The sequence below is a fragment of the Tauraco erythrolophus genome, chromosome 21 (assembly GCF_009769465.1).
Source record: "Tauraco erythrolophus isolate bTauEry1 chromosome 21, bTauEry1.pri, whole genome shotgun sequence".
NCBI classification, from domain to species: Eukaryota; Metazoa; Chordata; class Aves; order Musophagiformes; family Musophagidae; genus Tauraco; species Tauraco erythrolophus.
Window position 1 is genome coordinate 4,451,119 of NC_141485.1, and position 18,882 is coordinate 4,470,000.

At 44.2% G+C, this 18,882-nt stretch overlaps 1 protein-coding gene across 2 annotated transcripts; it reads right to left on the reverse strand.

Annotated features, from left to right (window-relative positions):
• Positions 1-2,068: 2,068 nt before the first annotated feature.
• On the reverse strand, positions 2,069-13,436 carry LOC104382219 (transient receptor potential cation channel subfamily V member 2). Of its 2 annotated transcripts, XM_009990126.2 has the most exons (17): positions 13,067-13,436; positions 12,714-12,821; positions 11,473-11,768; positions 10,692-10,825; positions 10,196-10,348; positions 9,349-9,489; positions 8,578-8,876; positions 7,947-8,123; positions 7,361-7,519; positions 7,128-7,223; positions 6,517-6,587; positions 5,636-5,801; positions 4,808-4,874; positions 4,413-4,720; positions 3,932-4,050; positions 3,074-3,168; positions 2,069-2,303 (listed from the first exon to the last, which is right to left on the reverse strand). In XM_009990126.2, the coding sequence occupies exons 3-17, from the start codon at positions 11,709-11,711 to the stop codon at positions 2,173-2,175; spliced, it is 2,355 nt and encodes a 784-aa protein (XP_009988428.1). In that variant the 5' UTR covers positions 11,712-11,768; positions 12,714-12,821; positions 13,067-13,436; the 3' UTR covers positions 2,069-2,172. The 2 variants fall into 2 exon arrangements, with proteins under 2 accessions (XP_009988428.1, XP_086480957.1); XM_086624831.1 differs by lacking the exon at positions 10,196-10,348.
• Between the last annotated feature and the right edge of the window lie 5,446 nt (positions 13,437-18,882).

Sequence of the window (18,882 nt, forward strand, 5' to 3'; positions counted from 1 at the left end):
ACTGCAGTCAGGTTTTAACTCCTCAAAAATCTCCTTTTTTTCCATAGCACAAAGAACTGTACAAGCCTGGGCACTGCTAAATCTTCTGACCAATCTGATGCATCTGTTTGATGCATCTGCTTGTCCCTGTCTGCTGTCCATCAGCTTGAGAAGGCTGGGACTGGTGGTCTGTGGCGTGACTGTGAAGCACAAGGAATGCCAAGGTCCTGTTTCAGAGCGGACACTAGATGTTTAAGAACATTTTTGATGCAGATCAAAAGATAAACTAACACTGCAAGCTTAAGAAAGGGATTTAAAGAGAAGCAGGTTATCTTGAAAGCAAGCTGTCACAGCCCACAGCTATCTAAAACACTACCAGTAAGCAAGATTTCTCTTTCATTGTTTATCAAGACTCCAGGCAGGGATGGCAGATCAGATTCTGCGTTTCTTGAGAACCTCAAAGTGTCCCTACCACAGCAAAGCACCAAGCACAGCAACAGATTACCAGATGCCAGATAATCCTTTGTGCAATACGAGCACCTTGCCAAATCTTGGGAACACTTAGGACAAAGCCATAGATGGAAAAAGCAGCTGAAGGCTTCACAAAGCGAGAAAACAGTAGAAGCTGGAGTGAGAAAAGTCAGTTACAATTCAGAGACTCAAAGCAATGAAGCTGCAAAGCAAATTGCCCAGCACAGGGGAAGACCTCATTTGAAGCAACAGGGAGCAAGTTTTAAAACCAATGCTTTTGCTGCCAGTCACATTCATGTAGTAAGCAACAGGATTAAGATGATTGTCTCCAGCAGACAAACCTCCTAGCTTCACTTGCTCGGAGCAGAAATGAGAGACAGGAGATCTTGAGTTGCACAGTTTGTCTTACTGAAGGAAAGGTGCTGCCAACATTTATAACCTTCAGCTCTTTCAGGGTTATCACTAGCCCTTCCCTCTATGAAGGATGCATCCAATGCAACATCAGCTGTTACATTTTCAAATGTGGCTGCATAAACTGATATGAGGTCATGAAAAACACGACTTCACTTGCGTGGCAGTGAGGTCAGCACAGTGCTGGGGGAAAGGTAATCAGGAATTTGATAAGGCCTTATAGTCCACAAGGATCACATCTTCTCTTCCTTTTTAAGAGAGGCTGAAGCTCTGAAAGTACATCCAAGGATGAACATTTTCTATTAAGTAAACTTGATAAATTGACACTGTACAGAAATACTACATGTTATTATTTTTAAATGTAGGCTGAATGTGAGACAGCTCATTTTTATCTCTTTTCCACAGAGTTTACAGTATGCTTCCCATCCTGCCTGAGGCAGCGTGCACATCACAAAAAGCAATGAGGTCCTTGTAATCGTTTACAGCACGACACGACGCCCACTAAGACTGACAGGAAACGTTAACCGCACGAGGCATTTTGGCCCATCTGTGTCTCAGAAGCCACGTACAGAATTCTGCTGCTGTTTTCTACAGAGACAAAGCAATCTGTGAAAGACAGATGTTTCAGAAATTCAGCATGTGAAGTTACAGGTCCAGGAAATCCACATCGCTTTTGTGCTCTTACGCAAACGTGTACATCATGCAAACGATTTCATTATAATACTGTAAAACAGGAATTCTGATGTGGGCCAAACACCGAGCACTGCAGGTACTGAGCCAAAGACTCAGCGTGGCTCTTGATGACTGAAGACCGAGTTATTTGTCCGCTCATGTCTCACATCGATGGTGTTTTGCACAGAAGCCAACTCCATCCTTAGCAACTTTTTATGCCTCTACAACATTCTTTATTCAAAAGCACTTCAGTGCAGTCTCTTGGGAACAAAGAATAAAATCAACTCACTCAGATAGCTCACTCCATGCTTTGCTTCTCTATGGCAAACAGCATTATTTCTATACATCTCAGAAAGCGCTGCCTTCCCAAAGACCACTCTCCACTGCCCCTATGATCTTGCTCTCATTCTTGTACCTTTAGACGTGGTAATAAGAAAGTGCCAGGCAGAGGAAGTTGAGTAAAAATAATTTCTTCAGAGGAAATTAATGATTAAAGTGCATAAAAATATTTAAAGCCACAGGCTGAACCACAGTCTTCGATGAAATACGCTTTAATACTGATAATGCCTTCAGTTCTTCCAGCCGCTATAAGAACTGCTCCTTTGAAGTTGGAAGCAAAGTTGCAATCCAGAAAACCTGCTAAAGATTTCTGGTTTGTCCCTCTAGAGGCATCATCTCAGTTGCCGATAGGTGCGGCTGCAATAGTGACTGCTCCTCTGAAACAGCTGCTCTCAGTTGTTTCTGTGGCATCCGTTTCCATGATCTTGTCTCTATAGCAGGAGACAAAAACAGCAGCCCTTCATCAGCAGGAAGCTGATAAAGGGAACCAGTTTTTAGAAGAGCGCAGGTTTAGGGAAAACCCAACGTACAACAGATAACATTTTAAGTGTTGCAACCTCCCCACTCCTAGAAAACTGGCATCTAGGAAGAACCTACACTGGAAGAGCAGGAAACGGCATTTAAATCCGGAGGATGATCTGCCCACACTCTGACAGACTGAGCAAAATATTTCTAGAGAAAATAATAGCTCTCCATTTTCCACACAGAGTTGTCTCCCAGGTGTACCAAGGGAAGCAAACACAATTATCTAGGCAGAATCCCACAAACCTGCCCTGATTCGTGCCTGTTAATGCCCTGATTTGTGCTCTAAAAGCCCCGTGATTTTAGCACTTGTGGTATGAGTGGGCCTAAATTTTGGCTTTCCTACAAAAAGCACTACGCGTTTGGGCTACTGAGTCAAAGCACAGAAGAGCTCTGGCTTTTCTCAGCAGTGTTTCCTGCCCATTTCTACCAGAGGTGTCAAAATGGCATCTCCTTCATTCTCATTATTTGCTCCCAAATGCTGACCAGGTCTGTACCTACGCTAATTCTTTATTTTCTCAGCTCACCAGTGATGCTGCTGCTATTGAGGCATGCTGTGCAGAAGCAATTTCATGAACAAGCTGGCCTGCCTAAAATTTTTGATACTAAAGACATAATAATATGCCAAGAGTAATTCCTGAGCAGGAAACTAAACAGATTTCTTCATGATTTAATTTACCTTCCGGATTTATTTCTGAATCACTGGTGTTTCCAGGGTCTTCCTTAAGAACTCCCACATCCTTTGCCCAATTTGTCCATTTAATTTCCTCTACTCTGGAGAAACAAAACGCAAGACACTGATGCACGGAGCACAGCATTTCAATCCAGATCTCATTGTCCCACAGCATCTCAACCCAGTTCGTCCTGCCAACACAATCCTAATGGTCTGGCTGTAGCAACAACACCCTGCAGAGTTTGGTTTTTTTTTTTGAGTAAAGATCTTCTGCAATCTAAGCTCTAAGTCTTCTTCTGTAGTCTAAGTCTTCCCCTGCACTATGTTGTTTGTTTTAAAATACTCCAGTTCCTCCCAGGGAACATACTTAATACAAAGGAGGCTCCTAGGTTCCACTTTCTATACACACTCTGTAACACCTTGGAGTTACAGAAGTGCCGTCTGCAGTTCTGTTCACTGGGTGGAGAAAGGTTCATCTGTTCTCCAGCCCCTGTATGCGAGGAAGAGTGCTGCCCTCTTGTGTCACACGCTCCTGAGCGAAGGGGCCACCAGCCTGCATCCCTCCCACCACAGCTACATTCACAGCAGCAATGAAAGCATCATGGTAGACACGCTGCCACCATAACCACTTGGTTATGTGGTTTAAACGGGACATCTTTTGGTGACAGCATGTCTGGGTGACAACGGTGGTGGCTCAGGTAGCTCTCAGATTTCCAGCACCACAATTGTCAACTTGCACATCCCAGGAACACGTGGCTGAGTCAGTGCTGAAGCTCCCTGTGGCAGTTCAGGGTTACCAGCTTTTGAATCATGAGAAGCTGTTAGTAGGCTGGAGCGTAAGGGGTAATGGTACATCTGTCTTACCTGAAACACCATCTTTCATCTTTCTTATTGAGGCCCACAGACACAAAGCAGCCAGATCTCCTCTTCCCACCTTGGCGCCACAGCCAGGCCTTCTCTATTTCTAGAATAGCAATAGCCCTCTGAAAGAAGAGTCCATGTCAGAGAGAAAACAGGGCATACAGAGCACAGCCCCTCCTTTCAATTAAATCTTGCCCAATCAGCAACTACTTTGACTTAGAAAATCACTTTGGAACTTGAGTTTAACAGTATCAGTCAGTTACTCATGCATGGATCTCGACTGGCTGGTAGCTATGCAAACAGCATGAGTTTTAAATAAACCCAAAAACTATGTTAGGATTTATCCCTAGAGTGGCAAATTTATGTAAAAGAGAAGTTTATAGCTGAGGCTTAGGACAAAGACAGGCACTGTCAGCTCTGCTGTTATGAGTCTCGAGAAGGACTTTGGGCCACGACATAACTGCTGAGCAGCACCACATCTCACCTGCAGCTTCCAGATGCTTTTGCTATAACCAGAAATATTGGTGACAGTCTCACTCATGAGTGCAATCAGCATGTTGAGCAAAAGAACATAAGTGAGGATGACAAAGAGAAGCAGCAGGAGGATGACGAAGTATCTGAATCTGGCATGTTCCTGGAAATCTAGGTCGCCCATCCCAATGGTGATCTTGAAGAGCTCCAGGCAGACGCTAAACAGCCCACCGTACATAGCATGGCTCCCAGCACTCTCCAACTGAGCAAGAGACTTGTTCTGGGAGACCGAAGGAGCATCCCCCATCAGCGTCACCAGAGCTATGAGAAAAACAGAATTTGAATCCTCCTCAGAAAAATTTACTTCTGGCAGCCCAGCCTACAACCTAATGCTGAGTAAGTCCTTACCCGCAGCAAAGCCGAAGAGGAAGATCACATAAACGAAGAGGAAACGCAGCAGATCTCTCAGGATAGTCTGAAACACAAATCAGGAGGCAGTGCCATTATTTGTCCCACGTTAACTCACCAGGATGATCTCCTGTTCTCTCACATCATAAACCAGCCCTCAGTAACAATACCGAAAGCAAGTTGGAAAATGCTTTTATCCAGTTTAATAAACTATTAATACATGTTAAATTACTTCCTCAGGTAACATCATTGGTAGCTTAATCTGAGATTATACATTAAACATAACATTAACTTATTTGTTATGTTTATATGAATAGGTTCTTTGAAACAAATAAATATCACGCCAGCTCCCCAGTATGTCTGTTTCCAAATTCTTTCGACACACACATCTCTTTCTTTTCCATCTCCATTGGGTTTCACACAAGTGGTGATCAGAATTCTTCCCTGGCACCTCATTTCACCTCTGCTTTGTCTTGTCTTTCTAGTTCCAGACTCCTCTATGGACCCGAAAACACTTCTCAGCCCAAGCCTAACAGTTCCAGGGAACTCGCGCTGGTTTCGACTGCTAGTTTTGAGTTGGTTTATGACAAACGGCGTCAGCTGCTGTCCCTCACTATATTCAAAGACGGCGAACTAGTGGTTTGCCACAAGTGGACTTCCTTGAAGACACTGATCTAAACTCCTTCTGCAACATCTTTACTTCCCTAGTCAGTACACCAATTCCATTTATGGTTTTCATGGTCCTGAGAGAAGAAAAGTAACTGCAGGACTCTTATCAGTTCCTCATGCCCAAAAGCTTTTCATACAAAGTTTTTTCTGAGTACTGACCTTCTGTATCATGACACTGTAGATCCCCGTGCGCTGAAAGCCCCGAGTGTAATACAGCATGTTCACCCATCCCAAAAGCAGGGAGAACACCATCACTGCCACATAGTTTTCTGAACTTGCACCGTACAGGACTGCTGACAGCAGCAATGAGAAAGCCTGGATGAAGCTGGAGAGAAACAGAACGAGTGACACGGTGACTTACCTCAACAAAAAGGCCCATTTGCAGATCTGCTCTGTTTTGCAAGGAAAAGCAAACACATTTTACAAGGCTACGTGGAGCATATGAAGTGGCAGTTAATCAGACACATAGTTTATATAAGCAAATCCTGTTGTAATCAGATCCACAAATTGCTGCAGTTTTGTTATGAACTGGTTAATCTCACAGTACAGCAACTCTGAACCGCCTGATGTAACTCACATAACTGATATTAAATGGAAAAGAATTTTAACACTAATGAACACATGCACACATACATGCACACACATGCATCTGTACACATTTCTCCTCAGAAAATGGAGAAGTTGTTTTCCTTTCAACCAAATCTGAGCCATGGTGGCTGCATGATTAAAGACTTGAGGTCTTTTTTTTAACAAGCATATGTTGTTAACTGTGGAATACTTGAGGGTCCAACCTTCACTGTGTTCTGCTACAAATGCAAGGACAGGCCCTACCCAGCAAAGTCCATTACAACAAAGGGTTACGACAAGATGCAGCAGGTAGGAGAAGCAAGCGGGGAAGGGATGGAAAGAGGAGACAGTGGCAGAGAATCAATCTTTCCTGCTCACCATCTCTCTAGTAATGTTAGGGCAACTTAGCTGCACACAGCAGAGAACCAATTTCACCCGTGCTTTCATTGTGCAAAAAACCTCAAGAGACATACATCAAGATCTCAATGCAGCTGTCAGAACACATAGTCTTCAGGGACTGGCGTCTCCTCCGCAAGTACAGACTCTGACAGAGAAAAATCAACGGTAGCCATTCATCAAAACGACAGAGCATGACAGAGAGTGACTCCTGCCTGGCATGGCCTATTGCTCAGGGGAAAGGTCTGCTCCATAAGCTCCTCTTCACGTTTTCATTTTCAAGATCCCAAATCTCAGCTAGTCATCCTTTCAAGGCGAAAAAGGGCTTTGTTTAAAAAGGGCAAGGGTAAATTAGGGCTGAATCATGGCTCAGCCCAATATCTTTATTCATAGACTGCATTAAATGCCAGGGACACACTTTAATACCATAAATCACAGAAGTCTCTCATAATTATTTGCTGTTGTGAACCTAATCTTCCTCTTGCCCAGCAACCTGGCTTCTGCCACCCCTGTCACTGCTAGATTGCACTGACACCACAAATGTCTCAGAGCAGGATTCCCTTCTGCCATCCACTCATCCACATCCTGATGTCAGGAGAACTGACTCTGTTTTGCCTCCATGTCAGTGATAGTTTCCTTTTTTTTTTTTTTATTTCTTACAGTGAAACTAGATAAGAGATCCTCATACCTGAGCAAAGATTAGATAAATGCCTCCTAGCAAGATAATGATCAGTCCAGAGACCCACAGGAAGCCTCCAGCTGTGAACTCCACTGGAAATGAAGGCTACAAGATAAAAACAAAAAACAAAACCAAAACAAAACACTGAAGACAGGCAAAGGTAGTGATGATAACCACCCCACACCTTTTAAACTCAGCTCTATCCATTCATCCCTTTCCAGATAAAAGAAGATCAGACCTACCTTTACTCGTAAGGGCTGATAGTACGCAATGGCTGTAAAGATGATCATGAATGACAAGTAAGAGACAAAACTGAAGTAGAATCTCTTGGAAGCAAACGTTTCCCATTTTTGCTGAAGCAGTTTGTTCAGTGGTTCCAAAACCACCATCTTGTACCGATTCTATGGAAAAACAAACAAAAATGTACCCATGTCAACAGGAATGCAAATTCACCAGAGGATTTCAGGGTTAGAGTTCAGTGGCTCCAACTAGGGTATCTCTAAGGGTTTACCCAGTCAGGCCTTTCAATATAAAGAGATCAACCATCCCATAAGAAATTACTTCTGCTTGGCTTCATCAAGGTACTCAGACACACCCGGGCTTAGGGATAACCAAAGGATCAAAAATTTCTCTCATATTATAGATTATCAGAGGCATACCAAGCAGACTATAAGCAATAAAATATGCAAATACTTCCATCATGTGTTTCTTTTCCAGAAAAATGATCATGTGAAACACGATATTAACTTGAAATGATTTGCGTAATTATACAGCAACACTACAGAAAGGCAGAAAAAGATGTTGCTGACTTTTAACAAAAGCACTTACTGGTGTGTCACTGCTGTATGCCAGAATCTCCAGCACAGAGTTCTCCTCAAAGCTGTCTATAGAGGACAAGTCATAGAGAGACACATGGATAGGTCCATAGGTCCATTCAGTGAACTTGCGTGACAGGTGCCTGTACACCGGGTCTTTGATCTCTCTTTGGATGATGTGCTTGAAGATCTGAAGAGAAACAGGATGCATACCAAAAAATGTGCATATAATGAAGGTGTAGGACAGCACAAGCACACCCAAATCACCTTCAGACACAGGACACCTGGCTTTCTGTGTTATACACTTTGATACACCCAAACACCAGACCACCTGGCTAAAAGCAGGTGATCTAACTACACCCTGTATCAGCTCTGCCAGGAGTAGAACCAACTTCAGTCCAGACCAGGTGTCTCAGCTGGGACAGAGAGCAGCAGCAGCTGGCTGAGACTCTGTAGGACACTAACTGGAGTGACCCGGAGGAGGCCTCCTTTATTGTCTCCTGTGGCACTGCCACTGCCAGCAGCATTACTGTGGGTTGGGCACAAGATGCTCCTACAACAAACCCCACCGCTATGCTGAGGATGTATGCTGCAGTCTTCCTTGCTTTTCAGCAACCCCAGGAATTCCCTGTAGTTGTCTTTACCTCCACTTTGCCTGTCTTGGCAGCAAGCTGCAGAGGATTTAATCCATCATAATTCACTATGTCCTCCAGTTTATACGTTGGGTCAACCTTCACACCTGCCTTCAAGATCTCAACGTATGTTGTGCTCACAAACTTGGTGTTCTCCTCAGTGTCATCTGCAATCATCACCAGGGCATGGAGGACTGTGTTGCCCTGTGTATCCTGCTCCTGGAGCCTGGCTTTCTGATGGGGATTGTTTAGAAGATATTCCACCACCTCAAGCTGGTTGGTACAAGCAGCCAAGGAGAGGGGAAGTTCACCTGAAGAAATAAAGACAGTATTTGAAGGGAAAGCAGAAAGGGGTGAAAAAAAAATCAAGAAAAAAAAAAGAAAAAAACATATTTAGCCTACTGTTTTACCACTGGAACACAGAGCAAGTTTTTTCTCAGTAACTCTAGATTCAGAAAGGGTTTTGCAGTAAACAATTACTCCTTATTTTTGGGGGCAGCCGAAACTTTCCCACACCCTTAATTTGGCTAAACTAACCACGTGTTTGTCTCTGTATGAAGCCCCTCAAATGGGATCAAATACAGAAAATCAAAGACGATGGCAAATGCTCATTGGACACCTCAGTCTGTGAAAGGATCCTGCCATTCAAATAAATCCAGTGCCTGATCACAGGACAGTGGAGATGGCAACCCACGTAGAGTAGCAAACCCAAATAGAATTAGCAGCATCACATACAGTAAGGCAAGAAAAAAAGCAAAAGGAACATGTTCCACATGGACTCACCAAAATAAAAGTAAACTCCTTCTTTCTTCTTCCTGAAGAATTCACCATGGGCTCTGGCATGGACATCAGCTCCATTCTCTACTAGAAGTTTCACTAAATCTAGGCTCCTTTTCTCTATAGCAATATGGAGTGCTGTCTGGCCTAAGGAAACGGGAAAAACCCATCACTTGGTGCCACTATCAGAGGGAACAGGCAAAGGACTCCGCAGCAAAGGACCATTTTGACACCGGCTGTATGTGCTGCATAGCAACCCTGCAGTCTCAGTGCTGGGCAGGGGGTGGGTGGCAACTCAGGACTTTCAACAGTGTTCATTGGAAAAGCATGTTGCAAACACTGAGTCAGAAGACAAGCTCCAAGACTATCAGAAATTCAACACAAAACCAGGCAATTACCCCTGCCTGGCACTAAGATCCCAAGCAGCTTTGAGAGGATAAAGACAACCGTACATGTACACGACTGTGCTGCATGTCTGCTATTAAAAGGATAACCCAACCTGCAGAACTCATTTGTTAATAGCAATATGCTATTTCTTTTTCACTTTTAGACATGCTTTTTAAGCTTTGCAAAGCACATCCTCTCATATTCCTGTTACTAAACATCCATCATTTGTCTTTTATAGACTGGGAACAAAGTTGCAGAAGTGAAGTGTGTAATTTAGGGTTGAAAAGGACGCAGACCATAATCAGAAATCAGAACTAAAAGGTGAGTGGGCTGTTGCTGGAACTGCACCAAACTCTGGAACTGCAGTGCTGCACAAGCTTCAGTTCCCCTCTTTTTCCTGTTTCTGCACATCTCACCTGCCTAATGGGGAGGCGGCTTTGACACAGCATCAGGACAGAAACCTTACCTCTATAGTTACAATCCGAACATGCCACGTTGACAAGCGGCCTGGGATTCTGTGTCTTTTGGTCTATTTCCAGCAAAAGTGGGATTGTGTCATTCTTTCCGTTTTTTAAGTTCAAGAGGGCTTTCATTAAGCAGGTCTTCCCAGTCTTTGCATCTAGTAGAAAAAGAGCATCAAATGCACTGTGCATGTACTTTGCACACATCTGTATTACCCGATTCAGTGTGCCCAGAACTCAACTGTCACTGTAGGACCACATACAGTAATAATTTTAAAGCCCTTTCTTGGTATTTTTAGTTTGCAGTAGAGGTAAAAGCCTGAGGATGTATATAATTAATGGCATTCTCAATCCTCAGATGGACATTAGGAAAATAAAAGAATAAGCATAGAGGACTGGAGAAAGCAAAAAAACCCACAAGCGGGTTCCCCTGCTTCTCTCCTACATTAACAAGCGCTGTCTCTGCTAACTCTGTTTATGGAGTATGGAATGAGAATCTACCTGTGTATTCAGAATTGGTGAGAAATTTGGAAGTCCTCCTCAAGTACTCAAGTAAACCATCCAGTGCCTCGGGGCTGCCCCTTGAGACTGCGCTGAAGAGCCTGTCTCTGTCAAAGCGATTGGGGTCCTTTTGGCTGCAGAAGAAACGCAAAGTGTTAAGTAGTTCTGGAGAGTGGAAGACAAGAGCGTGCAATGAGTTCTAGTGGGACAGTGTAAGAAAGGAGGGGGGCAAAAAAGTTTGACAGAAAAAACAAGTATTTTATTTTTGAGACAAGGGAAAAAATAGAGACAGTTATTTCCCAGAATTCTCTTAAGTGGCTGCTCTTTCCATCAGCTGGAGCTCTTCCCAGATCCAGTCTGATGTGCAACCTTGGAATGTATCCAGAGCACAAAGAAAGAGAAGCCAAAGATAGCTGCAGGACCAGAGTCAGCCCCATCACACTGTGTGAAGCTCTCTGTGAGCTCCTTTACATCCCTCTCTGGCAAGAACAGTTCCGTTGTATAGGGCTCCATGCTAAGCTGCTCTTACACCCAGCTTGGCTTGTTTGGTGCTAGTTCAGATATACCCAAAATACACCACAACACACACACCTTCCAAGGGCAGAAGGGCCAATATATCCCCTTTCTGTCTTTAGTTACCTCCCACCTGCTCCCTGTAATATTCCTGTATTGTCACTTGTAGTTTAGACTTTGGTCAAGTCTACAGGCCCCTACCAGCAGGGATCAGTACGGATCAATAGGGATCCGTACAAATACCTTGTCAAATACCCAAGTTACTCACTTGCTGACGAGTCCTGGGCGATAGTTCAGATTAATCTTGACTTTAGGAGAAAAGTCACTGCTCTCCTTCTGATAAGGTGTCTCCAAGGGCCTTGGCTCTCCTTTCTTTCCATGTCCTGATCTTTCTTCCTTTTTACTAGATGCAGGTTTATCTTCCTGGATACTGTCATCTGTTTCTAACAATCCTATCAACCTGTTCCTCTGACCTGGGCCCGGCTGCCCATTTGTGAAGCTATCCATTTCTAGTAGAGATGGTCTTGCAGATCACCAAAGACGTTCCCCGCTGGGAGATTAAACCTGCAAGGGAGTGGGAGAATTAATACACTTTGTTCACAAACCCAGTATGTGTACAGTGTGGCACAGACATAGAGGAAAGCACATTGCCAGGTCCAGTGTTCCTACAGTTGACTATGGGTCACTTGAGAAAGAGATTCAGCAAAACTCTCTACAGTAGAAGTACTCGAATAAAGGATGAAGGCCTTAAATAGGGAACCACTGGAGTAGTTCAAAAGCAGTTCATGAAATACAGGCAACTGCAACTTGTCTGCAGAACATCTGAACCCCCTTTGTGAGATGACCTCACCTGCTGGCAGCAGCACGGGTTCCTTACATAAAAGGCAAAGAAAGTAGATCTTTAGGAGACTACGATCGTTGTTCTTGTCTCAGTGCAGCCAACACGAGCTAGGCACCAAGTGGCCAAAAAGATAAGATTAACTGTAGGCCTTCTTTGGAACAGAGTGGTGAGTTCGTTCATGTTCTCTGTTGGTAAGCATTATGCTATTTCTACAGGGAAAACATATGCACAAACTATGTTCCCCTCATGCGTTCTCACATTTCATCCTGGGGCAAAATGTGTGGGATCTCCCCAATGTTTGGAGCTGTTGGCTATCCATGCGAGCACAGGCTTTGAACTTCCAGCTCCACAGCACAGGCAAACACACACCCCAGCTGCCAGGTGGACACGCATAGCCCTCAGAGCCTGAACACAGCACAGCTCTCCCAAGAGCAAAGCTAGATCCAGATCTGCTCTACGGAGAGCATCAGTATTCATCAGAGCACCCTGCCAGCCCACTTCTCTCCTCTAGTACGTCCTGTACTCCTTTTCTACTCTTTTGAGACATCTCTTCAAATACATCTGGATATATGTCAGACCCACACCTAATGCAAGCTATCTGCAGTCAGCATATGGCTGCAGATTCATGCAGTTTGTGAGGCACCAAGGAAACATCCACGATTACCAACCTGAAGCAGAGCTTTTTTTAAAAACTCCGTCTTACTCCCTCCAAACGGTTAACAGGTTTTCTCTGAAGAGAAATCTCCCTCGCTGGGACTACAGCTAGACTCCATAGCCTGTACCAGCAAAAAAGGTAAATTGACACAGCATAAGCACTCTGACTTAGGTTAGGATGTGGAGAAACATAGTTCCAGGCAGAAAACAGCCACAAAACATCTTTATGCAGCTCACAGCAAGAAATCCAAGGGCTGTTTCAGCCGTTCAGTTTAGTCTGTACTCTAACGACAAATGTTTCTCTGCACACACAGACATACACCCTATAACCACAGTTCAGACTTATTTCCTCCCCCAAAACACTTACTGGCACATTTGCTGATCCTTTAGAGGGTTACTTGTACTTCCACAACAGTTTGCTTCTGCTTTTCTGTCTTCCTTTCCCCAAAATCATTGCTCAGCTGCAGTTTCCATCTCTCCACAGTGCTTGAGAGAGTTATTTATTGTCAGTCTTGTACAGACAGACTGTCTGGCTTAAAAGCAAGAGCAAAACTGTCCTGAAAAACAAGGACCCTACAATATATACACCCACTTTGTGCATCCCTAGGAAGCACGAGAGCACTCTCTGCCAGCTCAACTTCCACTTCTCTACTCAAGAGCCGAGTTGTTTCTTTCTGCGACTGTACCACGGCACTCTGCGCAGCGCAGCACGAAAAGCCCTGCTGTCAAGAGAGGAAGAGCACAGCACTTACCGCAAGTTGCTGCGAGCTCCACCCAAGAACTGATCTGACAAGGAGTCCCAACGGATCCCTCAGAGAGCAAATAATCTCTCAGTAGAAACCAAGTCAAATACCAACAGGCATTAATAAGCGTGAAAGCAGATCCCAAATTATGTACATCCATGGGTGAGAGTCTTTCTCTTCTGCAGAGAAGACCACGCTCATATTAGCAGTCCATTAACGGCACAACGTTGAATCCTAGTTGGTGGTGGTCCATGAGAGAATCCAAACTGCCCGTGAGAAGGAATAACCACGGATTACTGTTATTTACTCAACAAAAGCCACTTCTATGGCTTTTGCAAAGTGAAGAAGGGCTTGTGCAGGAAATGACTGGATAGATTTCTCAGTAAAAGAGAGAGCCAATGAGTGCAGTGCTCTTATATGGGAAAGCTGGCCGGCTGTTGCAAACTCATACTGCTTAACCCCTGCCTGCACGTATAGAGGCAGCGTCTCGTGGCTTTCACCAGCACCCACTCAGATCTCAAGGGAGGTGGCTGACTTGACCCTGGCAGTGCAAGAGGCTGTGGTTGAGTTGTGAGGTTGGTCACAAGGTTCCCTCAGCTAGCCCCGGGACACGGCAAGTATGCATCGAAACATCTGAGGTCAACTGTTTCTATGGGAAGCCAGTTCTCCTCATGCTTCACACACTCCAGTAATGAGGCAGCGCAGACCCTGTGAGACAATAAACCAGCCAGAACGTTACCCTACAAAGTACAGTGTCAGCGTCCGGGGTTTGGCTGGGGTAGAGTTGGCTTTTCACGGGAAAACTGGGAGGGGACACAGTGTGGGCAGCTGACCCAAACTAGTCAGGGGGCTACTCGATACCATATGACGTCATGCCCGGAGCATATACTGGGGGAGCTAGCCAGGGGGGGCTTCATGTTTTCACCGATCAGGAGCAGGCTGGGCTTCCAGGTCCCACACGGTGAGCAATTGTACAACTCGTTTGTACTGTTCATTTATTAGTATTATTGTTGTTATTACTCCTTTCTCATTTTTTGTACTGTCCTATTAAACTGTCCTTATCCCAACCCACGAGTTTTACTTTTTTCTTCTGATTTTCTCCTCCCATCCCAGTGAGGAGGAGGAGGTGTGGTTGCTTAGCTTCCGGCTCGGCTAAACCACGAAGTCAGCTGCTCATCACAAGCACAGGAGACTGCACAAAGCAGCCCCAGTTCCAAAACACTCAGCCACTGGTTACTTAAATTGCCACTAGAGCCTATTTCTTAATGGGCTGGTTCTCCAAAGGGAGAGTCCATCTGGGAGCACAGACTGGCCACCCCTACAACCGACTGCAGTTGAGACCGCGCACGCGCACTAATACCCCTGCACTTACCACTCACAAAACAGGACCCCTGGAAAACAAAGGACATCAGCCCATACCAAGTAAGTATCTTAGTTTTTTCTCTCCCCCTCCAACAGAAGACAGGCCTGAGGAGGCAGCGTGACCGTTATTTCTCACGGCATCCATGCAGGATGACAGTCAGCACCCGGAGTCTCAATGGCCTTCCCCAGCACAATGCTGCTGCCTAAAGCAATCCTCATCCAACAGCACGGCAGGATGATGTGAGGCTTCCTGGAATGTGGCTGTCACCCATAGAAACATTCCCAGATGGCTCCTACTTTGAGTCAGATGCAGGCTGCGAGACGACCTTCCTATAAATACACCCATTAAATGGCAGGGTGCCTTTTCCTCTTTCATGGTTTTGCATAAGATCACAAGCTTATTTCTCAGATTCCTGTGTTTCAAAATTAAGCTGATCCAGAAACAACGCAAAGCTCCTTTTATTCTTTCCGGGCTTAATGATTTACTCAGACCCACAGAATAGCCTATTAAGAACAAACATATGCAGATAAATGCAAGACCTGATCTCATCTCTCCTCTCCCTCTTTCCAGCCTTGCACTGATTGAGTTCTATTTGATTTCATCATGTTACACTTAATTTACTGTGGTATCAACAGACATTGGGAATTTAGCTCAGACTTACGGGTTTAAATCCTCTTGAGCTTTTCCCCCAGCTTTCATGGGAGTCAGCCCACCATCCTAGCCAAGGAATAAAACCAGCCCACAAAAGTGCATCATAACAGAGCTCTTTCTGTGCATCTGGTTTTAATAGCTTACACAGAGGATGGAGAATGTGCAGCTTGCTGGGAAAGGAATCACTGCCAGCTGAGAGGTCACCACAGCAAAACACGGAGCTGCTGGGAGAACACAAACTTCGGTATGTGCACACACATGCGCACACGCTTCCGCAGAGTACACCGGGGCAAACGCTTGCACTTCCATTTCAGAGGAGGGAGAAGCAAGGCAGAAAACAAAAATACAAGATCTGCTCAAATGTGCCCTTGCCAGTGACAGCGTTCCGAGGGCAGTAACGGGATTATGCCACGGCTGTGCGCCAGCCAGCTGAGCTGATTATGATGCTTAACAAGCATCTTGCCACCAAAATTTAAAATCCTGATTGCTGTTAGGGCTCAGGAGCAAGCCATCCAAAGCAGCATGTAGGGAGAATAAAAGAAGCAATTTAATTACAGCTATGTGCCAGCCTGAATTTTCAAAAGCCATCCATCCTCTTGCCTTCTGAGGCTTTTATCTGGGGGAACAAGAAGGAATCTTGCAATTGCTCAGGACTTATTTTGTTGAGGAAAACCAAGTCTGATGGCGCTAAGTTGCCCCTGACAGGAGAGAGACATTCTGTGGAAACCTTAAATCCGTGAACAGAGAAGTCAAACTCTAACTCTTAACTCTTAAAATTTCTTTAAGTGAAATTTTAAGTCAAATCAATAGTTTTCATAATATTATAAAATATTTTCATAATTCTGACAGAATTCTAGATGATGTAGGAAGAAGCACAGTAATTCATGGCAGGAAAAGCAATGATGAGAACCTACTTAAACGGAAGGCAAAAGGAAGCATGAGGAAGAGGGCTTTCTGGAAAGATGGAAACAAACACATTTCCTAAAATACATATTCTCTGTTCACCTAAGTGCACATTTTTACCAAATAGTAAAAAATGTAATACTTTCACAAGTAATACCACGTTTTATGTATGCTGTAAATAGAAAAATCAAAGTCACTTACATGTGGCTGTCATTTAATTACATCATTGATCCGTAGCCACTCTAAGGGGCAGCAGCTCAAGCTCATCGTGACAGGAGGAGGGAGCCTGTAATAACAGCACCAACGGTGGACCACTAACATTTTCTCCAGAACAACAGGTAGGCCAGCACTCCATTCCAAGCTCATGAAAGTCACACAGCTAAAAGAGAAAAATGTTTCTTATAAAGATGTACTTTCACACTTGGGAAAACATCAAGTATTTTTGCAAGGCCAGACTTTTTTTTCCATGCAACTGTTACGTAAAACCCACCCCAAAGGGATGAATTTTGGCAGCTTCATTTGGTATAGTTACCAGATGGAATTCTATATCTCTAGAAACACCAGTCAGCATCCAATCTAAAATCCAAACACTCTTAAATATAATTCCTTGTCAGAACTTCTCCAAGAGCCCTGGAGAATTTTACAGTTGAGATAGCCCTCAATTACTTTACATGACAGTATTTCTATAACTCCTAGTCTTACACCATAATATTTAAAGGCTCCTATCCATATACTTCTCAGGCCTTTGAAGGAACCATCCACTTCTCTTACTCCTTAAATGGAAGCATCTTCCTACTTGATGTATGCCTTTCTGTAGCATAACAGCCTGAAGGAATGCTCCACTGACAATCAAATGGCAGCAAAATACCAAATCAGGGTTACAAATCAACACCTTTGTGGAGCAACAGTGACACCCAGTGCCCATTGAGTAAACCTGAATTCCTGTTGATTATGAAAACAGCCTCGATACGAAATTCTTCAAAAATAGCAAAATAGAGTTGCGAGCATATACTTGTGAGAATTACAGCCATTCACTTACTCTTTGTGTCAAAACAGTTAACAGAAACGTGTCTAATTTAAAAACTCCAAATAAGGCTGGTTTGGATGACGTAGTGATGTTTCACAAATATAAAATCAAGCAGCCAAGGATCTTTGAACACAGCTACTACGCAACGCCTTTGGAACTGCAGACAAGATTGCAAAAACACTGAGATATTCCCAATATTTCTCTGCCTTAACTCTCACTTTCCCTATATGATTACATTTTGGGGCAGTTACTAACAGAGCAAAACACTAAATGTATCCAAAATGCAGTATAACAGGGTTATTTCATTTGTCTTCTTAAAACAGACTTTTTTTTTTTTAAAGCACAGAAGGCAAAAACGTTTTTGTTTTAAAGAGAGAACAAACTAGAAATTAACTGAAGCTATAAGAAAAAAGTACAAAGGCTAGTCACAAAGTTCAGGTTGCAGCAGGATTAAAAGACGTTACCAGAATCTGCTGTCTCTAAGGGAGCATTAGGATTATTCTATTTTAACAGCATATAGATTCTGGCTAAAGCCTATTAAAATCTATTTTAGTTATGAATAGTTGGCTCTAAGCAGATTGATACGAGTTACCACCACATTGTAAGAAAAACAAACATATCTTAACAACATCAATCATTGCCTGATACCTCGTTGTCTTTTGTTCATAACTTTTTAGTGTAAACAATGCATGTTACGGAAATTCATATTTACGTTTTCTTGTAATTTATATACGTTTCCCTAATTCATATCATTTAAGATAAACTGCAAAGATTTTTTTTTTTATGAACAAATCCCTTGCTGACATCTCTTCCAGCTGGGCACTGTCACCTCTCCGTTAGCTGGGGGATCAGAAGCCTCTGTAACGGGCTCCTAGAGGAGAAGCAGAAGTCCAGCACACATCCCCCGTCCTCGCAGAGCCATCCCAGAGCCCGGCTCCGCACTGCACCCGGGGTAGTGCTGCAACACGACAGCACCTGGGGATTTCACTCCCTGTGCTCTGGCTTTAAGGATGTGCCATTTCTAGGCAGCCAAACGCGGAGCTAATTAACTTTCAGCACAAGCCTCACCTCATCACATCTTCCTAATGGGCTGCGGAAAACGGCACAGGGACACCTTCAGTTTGAGACAATCAGCTCAGGCTGCCTAACCCGGGCCTGAGCTGCCCCCCACAACCACAAAATGCCTGAATGTTCCCCCCCTTCGCACTGCTTGTTACCTCAGGTGCAATCAGAGCGAAGCAGGCTCTGCTTATGAGCCACCCACAAAGAGGGACACCAGAAGGACCAGCAAAGGCGACGCTTCAACATTGCTTGGGCCAAATACAGCTGAGCGAGCACACACCAGGCAGCTGGTGTGCACCCACCCAGACAGCAACACAGCACCCTGCCAGGGTGCCCGTTCTTGCAGAGCAGACCAAACCCCAAGGACAGCTCCACACAAAGTCAAGCTGTCCTGGTTTCAGCTGAGATGAAGTAAGTTCTTCTTCTTAAAAAGA

Excerpts from the sequence above, each read along its gene's own strand:
- LOC104382219 (XM_009990126.2), bottom strand. The coding sequence starts at position 11,711 with ATGGATAGCTTCACAAATGGGCAGCCGGGCCCAGGTCAGAGGAACAGG. Across the intron at positions 7,520-7,946 it reads CATACAGCAGTGACACACCA|AATCGGTACAAGATGGTGGT; the intron begins GTAAGTGCTTTT and ends GTTTTTCCATAG. Across the intron at positions 4,875-5,635 it reads ACAGTGTCATGATACAGAAG|ACTATCCTGAGAGATCTGCT; the intron begins GTCAGTACTCAG and ends TTTGTGTTTCAG.